Source organism: Triturus cristatus, chromosome 2_2, assembly GCF_964204655.1.
Source record: "Triturus cristatus chromosome 2_2, aTriCri1.1, whole genome shotgun sequence".
NCBI lineage: Eukaryota > Metazoa > Chordata > Amphibia > Caudata > Salamandridae > Triturus > Triturus cristatus.
In genome coordinates, this window is record NC_140582.1 from 524,946,722 (window position 1) to 524,969,583 (window position 22,862).

Genomic DNA, 22,862 nt, shown 5'->3' on the forward strand with positions numbered 1-22,862 from the left:
GCATGGATTTTAGGGGGGCGCCACCCTATATCGGCATCAGTGGTGCATATATCTAGCGCTGCGGATTGCGCAGCGGTGGATAGAGCTTGGGCTCATTCAGGCAGTTTCCACCTGCGCCACATAGGCCCGGAGTGACTTTCTCCACCATACAGGCAGTGGAGGTGTAAGCGCAAGCCCCCTTGGTCAACAAGGCACACCTGTGCACATCAGCCAACTTTTGCAACACTACCCCGCGGGCGGTGCAGACTGATCTGAACAGTAAAGTCTGGCCCAACAAACCAGAGAGACCATGTCGGGCGCAAAAGGTTTGAAAGTGACACAGCAGACAAAACTCGACAAATATGCTCCGCCAAAGCCTACCAAACCCGACCATCACACTAAAGGGAAATCGGTGACCAACCCGGAGGGGGAGCTCCCTGAACTCACACTAAAGGACGTAATGGACGCCATCTCAGGGATTCGCTCATCTCTAGAACAAAGGATGGACACAATCACTTTTGAGGTGATGCTCATTAGGGCAGACCTGACGAAAATTGGGGAGAAGGAGAAGCAAATGGAGATTGTTACCACCTGTCTCATTAGAGACACCTCACAAATACAGCAAGACATCAAGGACCTGCAGGCCTTTCGTAAATTTGCTGAGGACAAACTAGATGATTACGAAGACGGCACCAGATGGAATAATAAGCACATTATTGGGGTACCTGAGAAAGCGGAGGGTCCTGCGGCTGATCTATTTGTAGAGGACCTCATACACAATCACCTTCAACCTAAGGGGTTGTCAAAGTTCTTGGTGGTGGAAAGAGCGCATAGTCTCTCCGGAGGTCAGCCGAAACTTGGGGCATCTCCGTGTCCGCTGTTGGCTGTTTTTAAACTTCAGAGACAGAAAGGTTATATTGCAGACCGCTAGAGTGGCCCCCCCACTCAGATTTGAAAACTCAGATCTCATTCTTTCCTGACTTTACCCTAAATGTTCAGAAACAGCATCGATCATTCCTTGAGGTAAAGAAAACACTCCGGGACAAAGGGATCAAGTATGCAATACTATTTCCAGGCCGGCTTCGTGTAGAGACGGAGGGCAAGGCCCGGTTCTTTGATCACCATGAAGCGCCGGTAGACTGGCTAGAGAGGGGCAAGAGAACACAATGCTCGCTGAGGGGTGGTTTCGAGCTCGTCAACAGTCAGAACTGTCCTAGAGACGTAAGGCAAAATGGACTCGCTCTGTGCACCCAATTGCATAGACTACAAGAACTCGCAGCGATCTACTGAACCCAAAGGGCAATTAATAGTTTGGTTAGAAGTGGTACTATTCATGCGTTTCCAGTTTGTTATTGCTTGGCCCACCTAGGGAATCTACAGAGCAACACCGATCAGGGGAGGGTCAGGGTGGCGGGGCTTTACACCCCCCATTTACTTCTTGTAGTTCAAAGTTAGGGCGATAGGCAGACAAGAGAGGGGATGCGATGTCTACAGCCACACTAATGAACACACACGGGGACAAAAGCTTTAGGCTCCTAAGTTGGAATGTCGACGTGCTGGGGGACAAGGTGAAACGTAGCATTGTTTTGCAATATATCAAACGGCATGCACCGGATATCGTACTCCTTCAGGAATCACACCTGATGGGCAAAGCAATGAACAGATGGGGATACAGACTAGTCGCACACTCGGGTTTCACCACGGGTTCTAGGGGGGGGGGCATCATGATTAACAAGTTTTTTCCATTATCCATACAACACTCCTGGGCTAACGAGATGGGCAGATACGTAGAGGTCTCTGGGCAGTAGGAGGGGAAACCATTCACACTACTGGCTGTATATGTCCCACCGGGACTACAGGACCAGTTCTTTAAAGACCTAGGTAACGTTATGCTGTCCCTCCCGGAAGGCTACCTAGTTCTGGGTGGAGACCTTAACGCAGTTGTATTGGGCCTTCTTGACCGCTATCCCCCGCGTGAAATAGGCCCATCACACAGATGGCTCCCGGACTTCCTAGAGGCACTGGTTCTTGCTGACGCTTGGAGAGTGTACCACCCTGAAAGCATCCAACGCACCTTCCACTCAAGCGCAAATAATAGTCTATCCCGTATCGATTATCTCCTTGTTCCAGCAGCCCAAATAGGTAACATTCAGGAAATTAAACACATGGCGAGGGGTATCTCTGACCATTCCCCCTTATGGGTGGTGCTAGTCCTTGGGGAGCCAAGGGTGGGAAGAATAGCACCAATCAATCCCTTGTACATTCGAAACCCCGTGGTCAAAAATGCACTCTTAGAAGCTATCGATAATTATTTCCTGGAAAATAAAGACTCAGTGCGATCAGCCAAGATCTTGTGGGAAGCCTTCAAAACAGTATTAAGGGGCAGGCGCTTTCGCTCTTTGCAGGTGTGTAAAAAGAAAACTCAAAATATTTAGTTCGTTTGGAGAATGAGATCCTCCTGCTGGAGGAGGAGAAAGAGGGAGAGGGGACGCACGAGAGACTACATGCTCTGAAACTTAAAAGAGAAGAGTACAAATCTATAGCCACAGACATGGCCAAGACAATGATGAGCGACAAGGATGGGTGACTGTATGGCTTGGGAGACAAAGCTGGTAAGCTGCTCGCCTGGTTAGATAATAAAGAGATGGTGAGCAGAATGGTACCTGAATTATCAGATGAGTTGGGTGGGACAATAACGGATCCTCTAGAAATAGCCAATAAGTATGCTGAGCACTATCGCTCTATCTACCAGACGAACTCCACGCTAACGGAGGAGGACTCCCTGGCTCTCCTTGCCGATATTCAGTTCCCCACACTATCCACAGGCGAAAACGATAAGCTTGATAGTGACTTCACAAATGACGAAATTGCCCAGGCAATTAGAAACCTGCAGTCGGGAAAGGCCCTCGGGCCTAACGGCCTACCAATTGAGTTGTATAAGTTGAAGCCAGATGCAATTGCCCATACCTGCGGGCCATGCTTAAGGAGAGCAGAGAGATTGGAATGCTTCCGCACGACCAAAGAGTAGCTATATTGGTTACAATCCACAAAGTGGGTAAACTAAGACACAGATGTGCATCATATAGACCTATATCTTTACTAAACGCAGAGCCTAAAATACTAGCTAAACTACTGGCCTAACCCAAGTGATAAGTGCTTTGGTACATCCTGACCAATCAGGCTTTATGCCTCACCGAAACACCGCGCTAAACTTGAGGAGATTGCATGGGATTCTGGGATGACAGGGCACGATCCAGGAAGCCGCAGTGGTGGTCCCGTTAGACGCCACAATGGCATTCGACACCATCAAGTGGCCATACTTGTTTGCAGTTTTGGCAAAGATAGGTTTTGGTCCCAACTTTATTGGTTGGATACGTCTCCTGTACACAGTGCCCTTGGTACAAGTTGTAATCAACAACAAAAAGTCGGTGGTGTTTGATTTGGGCCATGGTACTCGCCAGGGCTGTCCATTGTCCCCTTTGCTCTCACTCTGGAGCCGCAGGCAGCGTAGATCCGCAGAGATCCAATAATCCGCGGACTGAAGTGGTCGCACACATGGGAAGACCGCATATCTCTCTATGAGGGTGATATCTTGTTGTACCTTGTGTTCCCATAGGCGTCGCTGCACAGAGTGCTCAACATATTCACACATTTCGGGAAATATTCAGGGTACACAATCAACTGGAGCAAGTCCCTGCTCTATGTCATCAGTGGAGAGCACCCCCCTCTGCCTCAGGGATGTCCTGTTCAAGTGGTAAGGGAGGGCTTCAAATACCTGGGTATTTATATTGCGTCCGATCCAAAGATTTGTTACGAACGTAACCTACTTCCGCCCCTGCATAGACTGAAGCGGGATGTGGCCAGCTGGACAGCGCTCCCACTCTCCTTGTTGGGCAGAGCAGCGCTCTTCAAAACGATGTCTCTACCACGGTTCCTCTACGCGCTCCAAAATTTCCAAGATCAGGTCCCGGCGCGCTATTTTAAAGATATTGAAGGCCTCCAGAGGGAGTTGCTCTGGGATCAACGACCCCGCATAGCTTTGCAAAAACTAACTCTGAGTTGGTATGACGGAGGGATCGCGCTGCCGGATGTTAAAAAATACTATTGGGCGACCCATCTGACTGCAATTAATCATTGTACATACCACAGCTGGGATGACCCAGGTTATAGGATGGACAAATGGCTACTGCCAGATGGTACTTATAATATGGCCCTGTATGCCAGGCCCCAGAAATTTCCTCTAACGGGACCAACCAAACACTCTGTACAGGTATGCAATGCTGCCAATCGAAGCTTGGTGTGGGACTGGAAACTCACTCTGGCTACTCCTCTGTGGGACTCAGAACAATTGGGTACCCTGAGGACCGCGAAGGGGTTTGACGAGGGAGATCTGATCGGGATCACAAAGATTGGGGACCTGTGGAACAAGCATTGGCATAGCCAATAGGTCTTGCCTTTGGGACCTTATAAGTGTTTAGCCATGCAACAGTTGATGTTGTTGCACCAAGGATATTGTGCTGCATAACTAAATACTTATAAGGTCCCAAAAGCGAGACCTATTGGCTATGCCAATGCTTGTTTACTATTTCTATGTAAACTACAGTCTTTTCTAATGTTCCGTACATGTTGATGAACACAATGAATTCTCTTGCATTTTCCAAAAACTAAAGTAAAACAACATTAGCAAATCATATAATGTTCTTAAATCAAAGTATATGGCTAAAGTGCTCACAACAACTGTCTCTTGTCTTCTATAAATGTTTACAAAAGAAATGATTTTCCAGGCTTATATTTGAAACAATGCCTATATTCAAAATCTGTAGTGAGTCTCTGTGATATAGCACTTGAACCGTACCTCTTTCTTTAAGGTCAATCAATGAATCCTCTGTTTATTCATCTTTCTTCCAGATATCTGAAATCAATTCTGCACTGCCTTAGGGGCAGCTTATATATCAAGCCTTACCCAAGATGGTTGTCTCTCTCACAAGAGTATAAGATGCTGGTGTTGCAGTCTGAATACATGTCAAAGCCCATAAGCTGCCCAAATATGTACTAGGATTTGCATGTGTCTCCTGGGCGTAGTGAGTAGGGCCCGAACCTGAGGAAATATGTCAATGAGCATAACCTGACCTGGGCAGAGATAGAGTGAATGAATCAAAGACATAATATAGAAATGTAAATAGGGGAACAGATATGGCAGGCACACAGCATCAAATTATGTTGAAAATAAGGAGCACGACAAGTATCAGTATTGAGTAAATTGAACAATATTTACAGAAATACTAGCAGTAAAAATCCAGTACAGAGACTGAATTGAGGCATTAACTGATTGAAATGTAACCTATTCATAGGTAGAACTGACGCTGAAACAACAGCCTCTTCTATTCTTTTAAATGTTTCATAGCACTGTGTTGTATAGATGGCCAGTAAAATAGAATTCTATAACCTGGGCCAGAAAAGGATTGCTATAGTGTTTTATTCCTAAAGATTGACAGTTTAAAAAGAAGGGCAGCAGAGCTGAAAAGGTGACATTGGCAGCCTGAGATGTCCAGTTTACATGCAAGATAGTGGAGGGTACCAGAGTGAAATACCTTCTTTTAGTTTAAAAATATTCCATGCTTCTATGAGAAGCCACTTCAGTGATATTAGAATTAGAGAGATCTGGTTAAACGTTCTTTAAGATGGATTGTTGAGTGCTTTTTAAGCAAGTTGTGCTTTGAATGTATCCTGCTCTCAAGAGCCCGAGAGGCACGGGACAGGGCCATGATGGTCAAGGTCCTGGGGGAGGCCATGCGTAAGACGGGATGAGCGGGCGTGCAGGTCTGCTCCATCAGGAGATGGTGGAAAGCCTCACTATCGAACCAGAGCCCTAAAGCGCGAGGAAGCGGAGAGACTAGCGAGCAGTTGCACGGCGCTAGCTAGAAACCACACCATAAATTCATTGCAGGCATTGCTAATGCGATTTGCATGTTAACATACAATGCGGTGCATGCCTTTAAACACAAACCGTGCACAGCGTGCAGATGCACTTATCTGTGCAGTAAGTTTGTGGGGGGGGAGGGGGCGAACCTGAGGCGCAGTTCAGGAGCCCGATGGAGCAGCAAATGGTCGCCGGTAATCTGTTGGCAAAGCCCGCAAATGTGATACAAGAAGCAGGCAACTAATCTACACTCGAAGGTTAGGAAAACTAGCGGCGGCGACGTCGGAAAGGAAACGTCCGCCATTAAATAGGTCAGTACTTCCAGTAATGCCATGCCAAGTGTCCACGTGGAGTGCGCACTTGAAATCTGACAGGTGAGTTTTTACCTGTGTGCCCCCAGCTGATCGTCTGAATATGGTTTAATAAATGCGGTTTCAACCCTATCTCTGATCCCCTGCGTGCTGAAGACATGACAGCATATCACTTCTCTCCCTTGGGGAGACAGAACGTATTTGTGGTTTCCTTTCACAAAGCATGTTTTTGAAAATGTATGGGACAATTATTGCACTATTGGGCTCTACGGCCACCAACCGCTGATGCACACAAACAAAGAAGGGTGAGAGCAAACCGACGCAAATGGAAAATGAGGGCTTGATGAGATTGTCATTTTTTAGGTCTCGCTGAGTCAGCGCGCATACGCTGCTCGGAGAGACTTTAGTAGGTGAGTTTTCGAAGTGCTGCTGAAGGCTGGCGGTTTGCGCGTGCACGCTCGTGTGAACGCAAGCTTGTCGCCAGCCAGCAGCACTTTGAAAACTCACATACTAAAATCCCTCCGAGCAGCGCATGCGCGCTGACTCAGCGAGACCTAAAAAGGGTGAGGCCGTCACGTTTACATATTTGCAACATGAACACAAGCTGGCCGTTACAGAACATTTTCGGCACTTACAGGTGAGGCATGCGCTAACATCATGTCTGCCAAAGGGTGACTCCCCCCCCAGAGTCCTTGTCGTTGGAGGACAGACTGCTTGATGGCTATTTACCAACAAAAGCAATATTTCTGACTTATGAAAAGTTGGTTAATAACACCCCGGATCCCTCAAACTGGTTCAAGAATGCTGGGAGAGTGACGGACTGGAGCTCGATGATGAGGAATGGCAGGGAGCAGTGACCTCTCCCCGTGAGGTCGCAGTCTCTTACAGATTGCGGCTGGTACAACTCAAGATCATTCACAGAATATATCACGGGGCCTCAGCTCGTCAGAATGGGTAAAGCAGAGGAGGGACTGTGCAAAAGACAGTGCGGCCTTGTAGGTTCATTCATGCATATTGTGTGGGAATGTGTACATATTCAGAGTTACTGGAACGGAGTCCATGATTGCATTGGTGAGGTCCATGGGTTACGTATTGGACTCAAAGCCAAATAATGTCTCCTGAATGTCTGGGAACCCACCGACTTAAACAGTAAGGACAAAATATGGGTCACTCTGGGTCTGATGGTGTCCAAACGAAACATAGCTCAATTGTAGGGTTCCAGGGTATCGCCCAGGGTGGAGGCCTGGAGGGACAAAATGGACTGATGTACGACTAGAGAAAAAACGGTATCCGTAGCACGTGGGTGCCCTCAAAAATGGCGTTCTGTATGGAGCAAATGGAATGCATATTGTGGTAATATTTGTATCCCACCATGTACCCACTCTCTTGAAGATCCTGTGATGCCTTAGATGTGGTAAATCAATACTCATGGTATATAGTATATGATGAAACTGTCTGTATATGGATATTTGATTTTGGCATCATCTCTTCAACTTGTATTTAAACAAATGTCAACTCTATTGTTCAATAAAAAGGAATTAAAAAAAAATACTACTGCATTTCTGAAAAAACGTAAACATTTTATAGAGACACAATTAAAAATTATTATATTTATGCAAAAACATGTTCACAATGAATGTGTACTTACAAGTCTTAACAGCCAAGCAAGCACAAAACTTGCTGTTGAGTAATGAGTGCCGTAATGAAACTTTGGCACTTGGTCGTCCTCCCATGTTTCGTAGCGCTCTGCGAAGAAGGCTGCTCTCTTTGGGTTTAAAGCTCCAACAGGCTGAGGAAAAATATGACAAACACTGCATGAAACATATATTAAGTGTTCATGCCATTTTCTGCAATGAAACACACTGGAATACAATATAACATGATAGACATCCGAATCAGAGGCCTACGTCTAGGTTGATAAGGTCACACTTGGTTGCAGTCCACTGAAATCAATTTGACGTCCAAGAAAACATCAACCTAAAGGCTCCAGAAACTATGGCAGACAATTGAGTAAAGGATCCTTTTTGATCAATTAAGCTGTATCACTTCTAGATTTCCATTTAAAACAAACACTAAATTAACTTAAATTCTGTGCATGTCAGCATGCACCATTAATTAAGCACTGCACTATCTATACTAGCTCCTGCTGGACTGGTGTATAGCTCTCCGGACATCCGCTTTTCCACCAACAAACTGACCAGTAAACATTCACTTGGAAAAAATGGTCAACAAGGTCTTTGCTGTTTAGCAACTGACCAGCTTTATCACAAGACAACGAGGCGGTACAATATGCACTATCGCTTTAAGCTGATCTTGACAGCAGCAACAAGAAATACTGACATAACGGTATGTCGTCACTGCTAACACAAAACACCCCAACCAACAGCAAATGCCCTTTCTTATTACTGCTCCTGGCAACAGAAACTTACTTGTGCAGGCTTGTTCAATCTCTTCTTTTCCATTATTCTACCTGTTTTCTTCAAGATCTTTCCTTGCATCCTTTTACCTAGACCTTTCCATTTATACTTTTTATGTTAAACCTTCTTCCTCTCAGTGCACCTTTGTATTTAAAAAAATTTCTCTTTGCCCCCTTTTTTGTCTTATCTCCTTTGGCAGAGTGCTTCACATTATTCACATGATTCAATATCACCATAAAAAGCCAGTAACTTGCGAGAGTGGTGAGGGTGTTCTGGTGGAGCAGTGTTGAGACCTTCTTTCCTTCTCCAAGCCAGACTCAGATTGTTTCCTTCAGGGGCCCCATTCTACATAACGAATAGTTTCTTACCTGTCGGTGTAGTTTTGCAACTTTTCTGGATTCACTATGCTGTGCATTATTCCGCCATCTAGTGGTTGGGTCCGGAATTGTAGTATTTCTTCTTTATTTTTCTTCTGTTGTTGGTGGGTATCGATGACGTAGTACCTTTTGGTGTCTCTCTACAACATCGACTGACTTCCTCCGGAAGCCCCACCTTTGGTAGCCATCTTTGGATTCTTTTTTCTCTGTGTTTTGTTTCCATTTGTACTCTTTATGGTTATCTTCCTTGGTGGAGGAGGGGGGGGGGGTTCGCTAGTGAATCCAGAAAAGTTCTTCAAGCTGCAAAACTACACCGACAGGTAAGAAACTATTTGTTTTGCAGAGAAAATCTTTACTGGATTCACTATGCTGTGCATAGACTTAGTAGCGGTTTGCTAGTCTTGTGGTGGCTGGGTTTAAGATGAACCCCGGTTTGTAAATAGATGCTGTAAGACCTTTTTTCCTACTTGTGCTTTCTTGTTCATTTGGATGTCCAAACACTAATGTTTTGTGAATGTGTGTACTGAAGACCATGTTGCAGCCATGCAAATGTCTTGTATTGGAGTGTTAGCCAGAAAGGCAATTGTTGCTCCTTTCTTTCTTGTTAAGTGCGCCCAAGGCACTTCTTGTAACGTCTGTCCTGCATGCTTGTGACACAGTTGTATAGCTTGTGGTATCCATCTTGCAATTGTGTTTTTGGTTACTGGTCTTCCCAGAAAACTGTTTGCAAAGGATACAAATAACTGCTTTGTTTTCCTGTATTCTTTAGTTCTTTCCACGTAATACATGACCGCTCTTCTTGCGTCAAGTGTGTGTAAAGCCCTTTATGCTTTGTCCTTTTGATTTTGAAAGAAACTTGGTATCTGTATACTTTGATTTATGTGGAATTTTGATACCACCTTTGGCATGAATTGTGGGTCTGTCCTCATTACAATTCTGTTACCATGTATCTGAAAGTAGGGCTCCTTTAGAGTTAGTTCCTGCAGTTTGCTAACTCGACGTAGTGATGTTATTGCCACTAGAAATGCTGTTTTTATTGTAAGCATTTGCAGCATTGCTTTGTGTAGTGGTTCGAAAGGTGCCTTCATTAATTGTGCTAGAACAATGTTCAGATTCCATGTTGGTGCTGGTACCCTTTTTGGTGGTGCAATTCCCTTTGCCCCTTCCATGAATCGTTTGACCACATGTGAGGTGAAGAAGCGCTTTCCTGTTTCCCCTCTTGTGTACGCGACAATTGCTGCTAAGTGTACCTTTAGTGATGTAAAGCACAAATTACTTTGTAGTAAATGTGTGGGGTATTTGAGCACATTTCTTTCTCTTGTGATCTTCTTTGACAGTCCTTTTGTGATACACCATTGTGTGCATCTTTTCTATTTTGCTGTGTAACATTTTCTTGTTGTCGGTTTTCTAGCTTCTCTTAGAACAGCCATAGTGCTTTCGGGTAGTTTTAGATGTGCAAACTCTAGGTCTTCAGGAGCCATGCTGCTAGGCGTAATCTCTCTGGTTCTGGGTGAAGTACTCTCCCGTTTTGCATTGTCAGTAATCTTTTCTTCTTGGAATTGTGTGCATTTTCCCTTGTGAAACTTCCATTAGTTCCGAGCACCAGGTCTGTCTGCCCCACTGTGGTGCTACGGGAATCATTGTTATCTTGCTGATTCGGCACTTGCTGATCACTTTGTTCAGCAATGGTATTGGGGGAAAAGCGTACGCAAATATCCCTGACCAGTCTATCCATAGCATATTCCCTAGGGACCGGCTGCAGGGTCACCTGGATGCGAAGTTATCACATTTTGCATTCTGGGGTGTTGCAAATAGGTCTACCTGTGGTGTCTCCCACTTTTTGAAAATCTTATGGACTTCTGTTTGGTTCAGCTCCCACTCGTGGGGTGCTGCTGTTTTTGTCTGCTCAGTCGGTCTGCTTCTAGATTGTCCTTCCCTGGTAGGTGTATTGCTAACATATCTATTCCGTTTGGGGCCGCCCATCTCCACATCTGCTGTGCTACATTCGAGAGTGCGACAGAGTGAGTCCCTCTTTGTTGGTTGATGTAAAACATAGTCGTGGTGGTGTCTGTTTGTATCAACAACTTTTTCCCATATAGCTCCTTTTGAAAGGCTTTTAAGGCTAAGAACACTGTCTTTAGTTCCAAGATATTGATGTGTTTCACCACATCTTGTGGTGTCCACAATTCTCTTATCTTTACATTGCCCATGTGTGCTCCCCATCCTATCAGGGAGGCATCTGTTGTTATGGTCACTGTTGGTTTTGGAGGTGTGAAAGGTCTCCCTTGTGCTATATTTGCCTTGTTCCACCATGCCATCTCCTGATAAACTTTGTTTGTGACAACCACTAGATCCTCCACACTCCCTGTAGCTTGTGACCAATGTGTTTGGAGCCATTCTTGAAATGGTCTCATGTGCAGACGGATGTTGGGAACTAAATGAATGCATGATGCCATCATTTCTAGTAGTTTCCCCACAGTCCTCACTGTCAGACGACGGCCCTTCTGGTATAGATGAGACTCCTTTATTAGAGCGGTTATCCTCTTGTCGTTGGGGAATGCTTTCCCTACCACGGTGTTTTATTTCTGCGCCCAAGAATAACTTCTTTTGTCTTGGTTCTACTGATGATTTTTCCTCGTGTATGGAAAATCCCAGTTGAACTAGCGTCTCCATCACCTGTTGTATATGCTGTTTGCATAGGTTGTACAAGTTTGCTCTAACCAGCCAGTCGTCTAAGTAGGGGTAAACATGAATTCCTTGTCTTCTCAGATGTGCTGCGACTGCTGCCAGGCACTTTGTGAACACTCTTGGTGCTGATTTTAGCCCGAAAGCTAGCACTTTGAACTGGTAGTGTTGTTTGTTTATGAGAAATCTTAGGAAATGCTTGTGTTTTCTATTTATTGGGATGTGTAAATGCGCATCTTGTAAGTCTATTGGTGCCAGGTAATCTCCCCTTCTGCAACTGAGAACACTTCTGGCAGTGTAGTCATTTTTAATCTTTGCGTTTTGACAAACTTGTTTAGAAATCTTAGGTCTAATATTGGCTGTAATGATCCGTCCACCTTTTGAATTAGGAAGTATGTTGAATATACTCCGCTGTTCTTTTCCCAGTGCTGCACGCGCTCTATTGCATGTTTTTCCTGAAGTTCTTTCACCTCTTTGACCAGGTGAGATAGTTCTTTTGAATGTGTCCGTTGCCTTGGCCGTTTGTGCGGAGGCGGTCTTGTTAGCTCTATACAGTATTCATACTGTATTGTGTTCAGAATCCACTTGTCCGTGGTTATTTCTTTCAATATTTGTTGAAAAAGTTTTAGTCTGCCTCCTACTGGAGTTGTATGTTGGAGGAACTGTAAGTTTGTCTTTTTGTTTGTTTGTACTGTCACTGCTGGTTTTTGTGGTAGTACCCCTCTGTGTATGCAGTCAGCTGCTAGATGTTTGTTGTCCATCCCTTTGTGGCGGACTTCTGCCACGGGGTCGCCCTCGAAAGGACCCTCTTCCTTGAAATTGCCAGCCTTGTTGCTGTCCCTGTTGTGTGCTCTGGTATGTTTGCTGATAACCTTGGTGTGAGGTAGTAGGTTGTTGTGTACCTCTCACCGCTGGTCTTCTTAATGGTGTGCCTCTATGCATACCTCTGAACTGCAGTGCTCCCATGGACCTTGCTGTTTCGTTGTCCTTTTTTAGTTTGTCATCAACCACTGTTCCAAGCAATTGTTCGCCATTAAATGGAGAATTAATTATGTTGCTCTGCACTTCTGGCTTGAAGCCTGATATTCTATGCCATGCGTTTCTTCTTTTTGTTATGCCAATCATCATTTGCCTGCTTGACGTTTCGGGACTTCAAACATGTGTTGGCAATGTTTTTGCCCTCTTCCACCTGGTGGCTTGCCCTGTTCTGGAACTGCTCTGGTAGGTTTTGTAACAGTTCCCCTATCTCCTCCCAGTGTTGGTACGCATGCCTGTTGAGCAGAGCATTCAGAGCTTGCAATATGCCATTGATTTGCTGCAGCTCTCTCCATTTTCCTTCCTACGACGTCCATCCTTTTACTTTCTTTGTCTTGCGGTGGCCCCACTGTGTTGGGCACATTGGCCCTTTTTCTTGCTGTTGAGGCAATAATAGAGTCCGCTGGTACTGATCCCCTAAAGTATAACGGGTCTTTTGAGGAGTGTTTATATTTGTTTCTCAGCTCTTGGTGTTATTGCCTTGTAAACAGCAGGCTCCTTTAATGCCCCTTTCCCCTGGTCTAGGACACTAGGCAGCATTGGTAGGAATTGGTTCCTAGATTGAGTAGGCATCAGTGTTTCCAATAAAAAACAGGCTTGAGGTGTCTCTTCTTCTAGCTGAACCCCAAAAGCTTATGCAGCCTTCTTTATTACCCGATTGTACATGTCAATGTCATCAGGGGGTGATGGCCTCGAAGGGAACGACTCTACTGACTCTTCGGGCGACTCTGCATCGAGGTCTTGCCATTGGAGCTCTTGAGTCTCCGAGTTAGACGATGATATTCGCCATTTCGGCTTTGAGCCTTCTTCTCAATCTGGGCCTCGTGTGTTTCGGCACAGAGATTGTCCGCCTTTCGTTTCTCGACTGACTAAGCCGGGGCGGTCGTCGAGGTCTGCTTTGGTTTCTCTTTTTGTGTCCATTATCACACCCAGGGAGCCCCCTGCATGCGCATTCTCCGGTCGACAAAGTTCTAGATTCTCCTCTTTTCGTCGAACTGCGGTTTTTGTCGAGTTACCGGTGGAGATGTAAGACCCTGATTTTCTGTTCTCCTACGATTTTCTCAGTTTTTCCACCATTTCTCTTCTCCAACTCGGAAGCTTTCTCTGTATCGATCCAGATCCAACGGCGGAAAAAAGAATCTGAAGATGGCTACCAAAGGTGGGGATTCCGGAGGAAGTCAGTCGATATCACAGAGAGACACTAAATGGTACTACGTCATCGACGCCCACCAACAGAAAAAAAAGAAGAAATACTACAATTCCGCACCAACCACTAGATGGCGGAATAATGCACAGCATAGTGAATCCAGAAAAGATTCACGCTGCAAAACCTAATTTTTTTGGTGCTTTCTAGCACAATATCAGAAAACATGAGTGCTCAACCTAGTCATTTTATTCTAGTAAGTGAACGGACTTGATGAAGGTAGGTTACTAAAAAAGTGAAGGGACTTGATGTAGGTAAGGTGACTAAAAAAGTGAAGGGATTTGATGTAGGTAGGTTACTTTAAAAAAAAAAAAAGGAGCAATCTATCAACAAAATATAAGGGAGATAAATTCGTGAATGTGAAGGAGAGGGACTTCTTGGTTGAAAATCTATCAGGCATCCCAAGTCCCTTTTTTGTTAAGAAGCAAGTAGGCACAGCTTGCTCACAAATCCTCAACCCTCTAAAGAACTTCTTTTATAATGCCTGAGGCAACCTTCAATGAATATAGATACCCCATTCTCCCAATTACTCATAGGCAGTTCAAATAACCCATTAAGGACTCTAGCACTCATATCTAGTCATCTTTGACAAAGCCCAGGAGACGCTAGCGCCCATCTGGAGTTTTCTCTTTCTGGTGCTTCTCTTTCTTCCACAGCTCCAAACCTAGCCTTTCACACCTGTAGGGGCTTTTTAAAAATAATGAGAAAGTAGCACAAGTTACTACTTGTATAACTATATATCTTTAAGAGACATTAGTGATAGATTCCTTACCTTAGAATATCCCCAGGCGTCGTGCGGCTCCGCGTCTGTCACGGGCATCGTAAGCGCCGAGATGACGTCACGGAGACTACTTGGGTGCCACCCATGGGCGCGGACGTCAGTTCTGTACACTACTTTCTGCGCCAGGAACGCAGAGCCATGCAAGAAACTGACCACTGGTGCCATGAAACTAGGGCCCTGAAAGGGGAATTACCTTAACCCTAGAATCAGTTCGCTGAACAGGGCGGGCGGTAAGGAATCTATCACTAACTAATGTCTCTTACAGATATATTGTTACACAAATAGTAACTTGTGCATCTGAAAGAGACACGTTAGTGATAGATTCCTTACCTTAGAATAGAAACCCCAGCAATACCAACCCCGGTGGTGGGTCTGCGAATAGATTACACCAGAAAGTCACGGAGAACAGCATGGCCAAAGAAGCAGTCTCTCCGGACCGGACTGTCAAGGCAGTAATGGTTGGTAAACGTGTGCAGCGAGGTCCACGTAGCTGCCTGACAAATGTCCTGCAAGGGGACGCCACGTCCCAAGGCAGTAGTGACTGCAGTTGCCCTGGGAGAATGGGCACGCAGCCCCATAGGAGGCTCCTTCTTAGCCAAGGAGTAACATCCTTTGATGCACAGAACGACCCACCGAGAGATGGTCCGTTTGTGCACAGCCCAACCTTTTTTGGGGCCCACATAGCCAACAAAAAGCTCGTCACACACACAGAACTGCTGTGTACGATTTAGATAGAATGCAAGCACACGTTATACGTCTAGACGTTGGAGCCTCTCTTCCTCCCTCGAAGCATGCGGACGCGGAAAGAAGGTAGGAAAAGTGATGGTCTGCCTGATGTGGAAGGGGGTGACCACCTTTGGCCAAAAAGAAGGACGGGTCCTTAACACCACCTTGTCCGGATGAACAGAAAGGAAAGGATGTTTGGAAGAAAGAGCCTAGAGCTCACTCACTCTTCTGGCAGAGGAGATAGCGACAAGGAAAGCCGTCTTAAGAGTAATAAGACGCAAAGGACAGGTATGAAGGGGCTCGAAAGGAGCGTACATCAGATAGGTCAAAACGAGATTCAAGTGCCATTGAGGCATGATAAACGGCACGGGAGGAAACGTGTGCGTAATGACTTTAAGAAAACGGTTAACAACCGGGGACTTAAAAAGAGAAGGATGATCTGGAAGCCTCAAAAAGGCGGAGATGGCCGAAAGATAACCTTTGATAGTGCCCAGAGCAGACCCCTGCTGGGCCAAAGAAAGAAGAAACAGAAGAACTTCAGAAAGAGGGACAGAAAGGGGATCCACAGCCTTTGCTGTGCACCATGCCACAAACTTGTTCCACCTGCAGGCGTATACCATTTTAGTGGAGGGACGCCTGGCTGCCAGAATGACATCACAGACTTCGGGAGGAAGATCGAAGGCTGTCAACTCTCGCCGCTCAATCTCCACGCATGGAGGTGGAGGCTTGACAGGTTCGGGTGGAGGACCGTCACCTGCTGCTGCGACAGAAGATCCTCCCGAAGAGGCAGACGGAGCGGGGGATCGATCGACATGCTGAGTAGCTCGGGATACCAGTATCTTCATGCCCAATCGGGAACGACAAAGATGACTTGGGCCCGGTCGCGCCGGATCTTCTTCAACACTCTGGGCAGAAGTGGTATAGGCGGAAAGGCGTACAATAGACCGCAACTCCACTCGTGACGAAAAGCGTCGCCGAGCGAGTGCCACCTTGGAGATTCCAACGTGCAGAACTGATGACATAGCACGTTCTCTTCGGTGGTGAATAGATCTAACCAAGGCTCTCCTCACTGCAGAAATTGACCTTGCACCACGTCCGAGTTCAGATGCCCTTCGTGATCATTCAAGCACCAGCGGCTGAGTTTGTCCGCCATGGCGTTCAGAGAACCTGCCAGGTGTTGAACCACCAAGGTGATGCCTTGATGTTCCAGCCATGTCCAGAGGAGCAGAACCTCCTGACATAGGGTCCAGGACCCCACCCCGCCCTGTTTGTTGCAATACCACATGGCGGTGAATACCTGCACCACACTTCCCCGGACAGAGGGAAGGAATGCCTTCAGTGCAAGTAGGATCGCCCGAAGCTCCAACAGATTGATATGGAGCCGGGACTCTGCCGGAGACCAGAAGCCTCTGATCTCCGCCTCTCCCTAGTGGCCTCCCCATCTCAGGAGGGACGTATCCGTCACCACTGTGTGCTCCGGTTGGGGAAGGGAGAGGGATCTGCCATTGACCCAATCGCGATTCGTGAGCCACCACTTCAAGTGTCGTGCAGTGCCCTCCGAGATCTGGACATGATCGGACAGGTCGCCATGATGTTGCGCCCACCGGAGCTTCAGGTCCCACTGCAGACCCCGCATATGCCATCTGGCATGTGTCACCAGCAGGATGCAGGAGGCCATCAGGCCCAGAAGCTCGAGGGTCATCCTGACTGAAACCCGGGACAGAGGCTGAAAGATCGGAATCATAGCCTGAATATCCCGGACTCGCTGCTCGAGAGGATAGACCAGAAACAGCGTTGAATCCAGAACTGCTCCAATGAAGGGGAGCCTCTAGAGGGATTCAGGTGCGACTTCGGCACATTGACTGAGAACCCCAGCAAATGCAGGAGGTCAGCCATTGTCTAGAGGTGGTTGACTACTGCCTGGGGCGAGCCCGCCTTCAACAACCAGTCATCGAGGTAGAAGAAGATTGACACCCCTGACCTGCGCAGAGGAGCTACGTCCACCACCATCACTTTCGTAAACACCCGAGGGGCACTGGTAAGGCTGAAGGGGAGCACAGCAACCTGAAAATGCTCCGGGCCTACCGTGAACCGCAGGTAACGCCGGTGGGCCGGCACGACGGGGATGTGAAAATATGCGTCCTGCAAGTCCAACGCTACCATCCAGTCTCCAGGGTCGAGGGCAGCCAGGACCTGAGCTAGAGTCAGCATTTTGAACTTCTCCTTCCGGAGGAAGCGATTGCCGTTTGGAGGTCCAAGATGGGGCGCAGGCCCCCTTTGTCCTTTTTGGGGACCAGAAAGTAGTGGGAATAACAACCACTCCCTACTTCCGGCCGAGGAACGCACTCGATGGCCCCCTTGGCCAAGAGGGCCGTGACTTCCTGCAGGAGAAGTACCAAGTGATCCCCCGACATGCGGTGGCACCGAGGTGGCATGGCTGGAGGGGAGGGGAGTACTGAAAGGGAAGGGAGTATCCCCTGCGGATGATTTGCAACACCCACTTGTCCGATGTGATATCGCACCAGTGGGGGAGGTGGTGGCGGATTCTGCCACCCACAGGCGTGGGGTGCTCCACAAAGCTCGGATTCGGAAGGTTTGGAGGTAGAAGCAGCGGGGGCGGAGGTGGACTGACCCCCACGCTGATTCCTAGAGCTGCCCTGCGGAAACCGCAGCCGCGCTGAGGCTGGGTCTGCACAGTCTTACTGAAGGAACGTGCCTGGGCACCCCTGCCTTGGCCACGAAAGGAACGAAAACCAGGAGTGGCTGGGCTTTTCGTGGAAAGACCCAAGGACTTTGCCGTGGCTCGGGACTCCAGTGCACGGTCAGCCTTATCGCCAAACAGGCGAGTGCCATCAAAGGGCATATTGAGGTAATTCAGTTTTTCTGATCCCGTTCGTATTTAGCCACCATTTTGTGTGCTTCCGCCATTTTGTGTTGCCCTCACTCTGGCAGCACGGTGAACGAGGTGTTGTTTTTCCTCTTCCTACTGCAAAGTGTCAAATAACCTCCTGCCTCTGTTTAAAGCTGGTGTCAGGGTACGGCTGACTCCACTAATCCTCGTATGGTTTGACTGATCCCTGTCTCGACTATCTGTTGGTTCGCACCATTCTTTCCTGACTTTATCTTATCCTCTGGCCTTCACTATTCTTTACTCGTATTCTCTCATTTCACAACTGTCCTCCGGGGCATGCAAATGTGTCCTGCCACCTGCAAGTCGACTTATAAACACTACCACTGATTAACTTGTGGGGAAGGGTGACAAACACAGTTGGAAGAGAGGCTTATTTGAGTTACTTAATATCTTGTTTTCACACTCTTCTCATTGGTTAACCCTGTATGCATTGGGAGTGTTCTTTGTGAATAAAAGATTGTGCGCCACGAAGTAAAGTGGCAGTCTCCTAAGAACATACCAAGTGTACTTCTAGGACAACTGTACTTAGCTGCAGCTAATAAACCTTATCTTCTACGCCTAACGGAGTGTCCCATGTCTCTGTTCGACAAAGCAGGTGAACTCAGGAGACTAAGGCATACCCTGCGCCGCCAGGCCCATAAGGTCTTGGTTCTTCAAATTGGCGCCCAACGTTGGGCGGCTTCAGAGGTAGCAGTTCTGCCCGAGGATCGTGAGGAGCCCCGCAAGAAAATTCTGGAGGAATCGTGAACCACGTCAAGCGACCCCTGTATGTCGAAGTGGTCCGAAGGTCTTTTGCAGCGCGGTTTCTCCTTTCTGACGGCTGCTGACGACTGCTGCCCTGACTGCCGCCCTGCTTTGGTCCCTTTGATGATGTTTGGTATCGCGAGACATTAGACGGGCCTCTGTTGGCGTAAGAAGACACTTAGTTAAGTATTGGTGGGTAGCTCCCACTATTTTGTTTTTATTTGGGTCTTTGATTCGGCTATTGCAAAAGCCGAAGCCGAGGGGTGAGTACGTTTGTACTGTATTATTTGATATAACCCCTTGATGTTTGTGAACAGTCCAGTGAAATAACGATGCCTGGTCTGAGTAAGTTTAGGAAGTTCTGTTGCCTTGGTTGTAATAGGGATTCCCGGCTGGAGGACTCTTGTCCGATTCCTCCGGTTGGAACTCCCACCTATGAGCTTTATTCAAAACATGGTGTCGGCCCCATTGCCTTTAATAAAGCATGGATCCGATACACGAAGAACGATGGCGTTCTACAGTGGCCACAAAATGGTAATTTTGAGCCTGACATGTTAGACAATTTGGAAGCGATATTGTTCAAAAGACAAGCCCGGCCGGCAATGTTTGACTCTTTCCGCCTCTGGCGTAATGAAGTCAAACAGAAAGAAATTAAGCAGGCAAAACGAGATAAGAAAGCACAAAATATGACGATTATACAGGCTGCCCAGCAGTTTAAAGATAATGAGATTGATAATGCAATGGAAATTTCAGAGAGACAGCATCGTATGGCAATAGATAGATGCTATCCGGTGTTGCCGAATTCCCCTTCTGATAAAGGAAGACCCTTTGATGTCTCACCTATTGAGATTGCCTCCACCCTATGTACAAGGTGCTAATGCACCCCTGTTGTTACAACCTGTTCAGTTGCCCGTTGTCCTCCCACCTGTTCCGGTTCTTCCACATTTGCCCCTTCCGGTATTGCCACTCCCACCTCTCGTGCCACCGATTCCTTTGTCTCCATCTCCTGAACATCAATCTTCTTTGCCTTCGGCTCCCCTTATAACTGCCAGTTCCTCTCCTGTATCGCCTAATACCTTGTCCCCTGTCCTTATGTCTAATTCTCCTACTGTGCGCAAACGAATACCAGATACTGTCTCTGGTTTTTTGTCCCCTTTCTTTGGGACTCTGAACATGTCTCCGGCTTTTTCTCGAAGACAGTCTCGTAGTCAACTTCCAGGTTCCGACGAACGGGTGGTGTTGGACTCTCTCGCTCGCAAATGGATCGAGAAGGGTCCCCAGTATAGTGTGAAAGATATCATGATCACCTTTCATCAGTGGGATGCGCCCACGCAGAGATATGTATTTAATGTTATGTGTGACACTCTCGCTAAAGGATGGGAGGATATGGATTTGGGTTTACTTCCCCAGGGTCTGTTGGACGTTCAGGCTAATTTCGATAAAGGACTCATTGTGGGTTCTAAGGTTGAGGACGCCGTAAGGACACTTGTTAGTTTTAGGTCCTTATTTTCTTCACAAACTTTTCTTGATTCTGATCCTGCTGTTCGGCAGACATTGAAACATTACCCAATGAGAGAGGTTCCTCCGATATGGAGGGAAGAGGTTGCGCAAGCAGGTAATAATCCAGCTATTCCCGCTCACTTCCAGCGTATATGGGTACATGTGCCCTGGAAGAGATCTGATGTTTTGGCCCTCAAACAATCTTTACTGGATCCCCGTAAAAACCCTGCTGGTTACTATAAAGAATTGTCCCAGACTGTTGATGCCTGTATTATGAATTTAGCCGATATTGACATGTTGATGGGAAATGTAGTCCCACAAGCATTATGGGCTCGGATTCGTAGAGAGGATCACGTTCAAGAATTGGGTGGTACATGGAATGCTATAACTGCCTCGGATAGAGCACAAGTGGGTGATGCTAAGCCTGATGTTTTGATCACAGAACTCCCTGGTAGGATTATTACTTTAATGAAAACAATGATGCCCGCCTTACGAGTTAATTGGGATAAATTAGCTGCGTGTAGACAGAAGAAAGATGAGTGTCTCCGATTTCTTCACTCGTTTTGAGGAGAAGTTTATTGATCACAGTGGTCAGGATATGACTACGGAGGGTGGACAGCGATTATTTGTAGATAAATTCGTATTTAATTTGCTCCCCGAGTTGTCACATAAGTTAAAAGACTCTGAAAGTTCATGGGCTGTTTCTTCTTCTGCTCAGATATTGGCTACTGCTCAATATTACGAAAACAGGGACAAAGAGGAAAAAGAGAAGCAAGAGAAGAAGACTAAAGAATTAAAAACAAAGGTTCTTCTGCAACAAGCTTATCCTCCTCGCTCTGCTCAGCGCCAGTTTCAACAGCCTCCCCAGTTTCAGAGGTTGTTTCAAAAGCCTGAGCCCTATATTCCGCGGCCTTTGTTAGGTCCTAACCAATGCACCTATTGTAGGGAGGAAGGTCATTTTGAGAATGGCTGCCCGGTTTTATTACAGCGTAATGGAGGACTATCTACTCCACAAGGTCGTGGTGGTTCCCAGTTAGCGCCCAGGGGTAGAGGTCGAGGTATGTCGCCCCAGATACAGCGTTCCCTTACACCTCCACATTCTATGAACTACTTTGATCAGCAAAATACTCAGTCTACACAGTATTACAATGATGATTACTATGTTGAAGGTGAGAATGACGGTCTTCACGCTAACTAGGACAGCCATAGACAAAGTGAGGGAGTTGTATCGAATCCAGTCGATCAGAATGGGCCTTATGTTAATGTCACTACAATGGGTGTTTCAGAGCCATTTCTTTTAGATATTGGTGTGATCTATTATTCACTCCAAACTCCCTGGGGCACCTTTGTCTAGCTTAACAAACGTATCCGTAGGATTTTCTGGCGCCCCAGTTCATAGCCCGGTCTCTTGTCCTCTGCCTATTTCAATTGGTTCTTATGATTTGGAAGCTTCGCTTCTTTTAACTACTGGTTGCGGCGAAAATCTGTTGGGTTTGGATTTATTGAAAAGATTGCATGCAACGATATATTGTTCTCCTTCTGGTGTACATCTCGTTTTGGGGCAGAAACTGACTTCTCCAATGTATTTGTCCAAAGATAAATTTCCACCTGAATTGCTCTCTCTCCCTGCAACACTCTGGGCTACGGGTCCAAATGATGTTGGTTGTCTTGAGATCCCACCCTATGTCGTTACCCTCAAGCCCAATGCTAAATTGCCACGCATCCCTCAATACAAAATTCCCAATGATGGTGAAAGAGCGCTTTTTGCTATTATTTATGATTTGGTTCAGAAGGGTGTGGTCGAGGGGAAATGTATGCAATAGTCCTGTTCTCCCGGTTCTTAAACGCACGATCCTTCTCAGCCTCCTGTTTATCGCTTTGTTGTTGATCTCCGGGAGGTTAATAAAATTGTTGTACCGCAGTTTCCTGTTGTTCCAGATATCACTGCCCTGTTAACTATGATACCTGTCTCGGCAGCTTGGTTTTCTGTTATTGATCTGAAAAATGCTTTCTTCAGCGTCCCCATTGCTGAAGAGAGTAGGGATATTTTTGGCTTCTCTTTAGGAGGCCGAAGTTTCCGGTTCAAGCGCGCACACCAAGGCTATTGTGAAAGTCCCTCCATCTATAGCCAAGCTCTGAAATGCCAGCTTGATGCTTTTCCTTTGCCGCCAGGTGCTACCCTTATTCAGTATGTGGATGATTTATTGATTGCTGCTGATTCAGAGGATATTTGCAAGAATGTGACTATTGCACTATTGCGTCACTTGTCTGA

The 22,862-nt window shown here is 46.7% G+C and overlaps 1 protein-coding gene across 3 annotated transcripts in view; it reads right to left on the minus strand.

The window, feature by feature from the left end:
• LRBA (LPS responsive beige-like anchor protein) overlaps nucleotides 1-22,862 on the minus strand; it is a 2,426,603-nt gene that overhangs the window by 630,506 nt on the left and 1,773,235 nt on the right. For all 3 annotated transcript variants that reach the window (XM_085641653.1, XM_085641654.1, XM_085641652.1), the window contains exon 45: nucleotides 7,859-7,999. In XM_085641653.1, coding sequence (XP_085497779.1) covers nucleotides 7,859-7,999 — 141 coding nt within the window. The remainder of the gene's footprint in view (nucleotides 1-7,858; nucleotides 8,000-22,862) is intronic.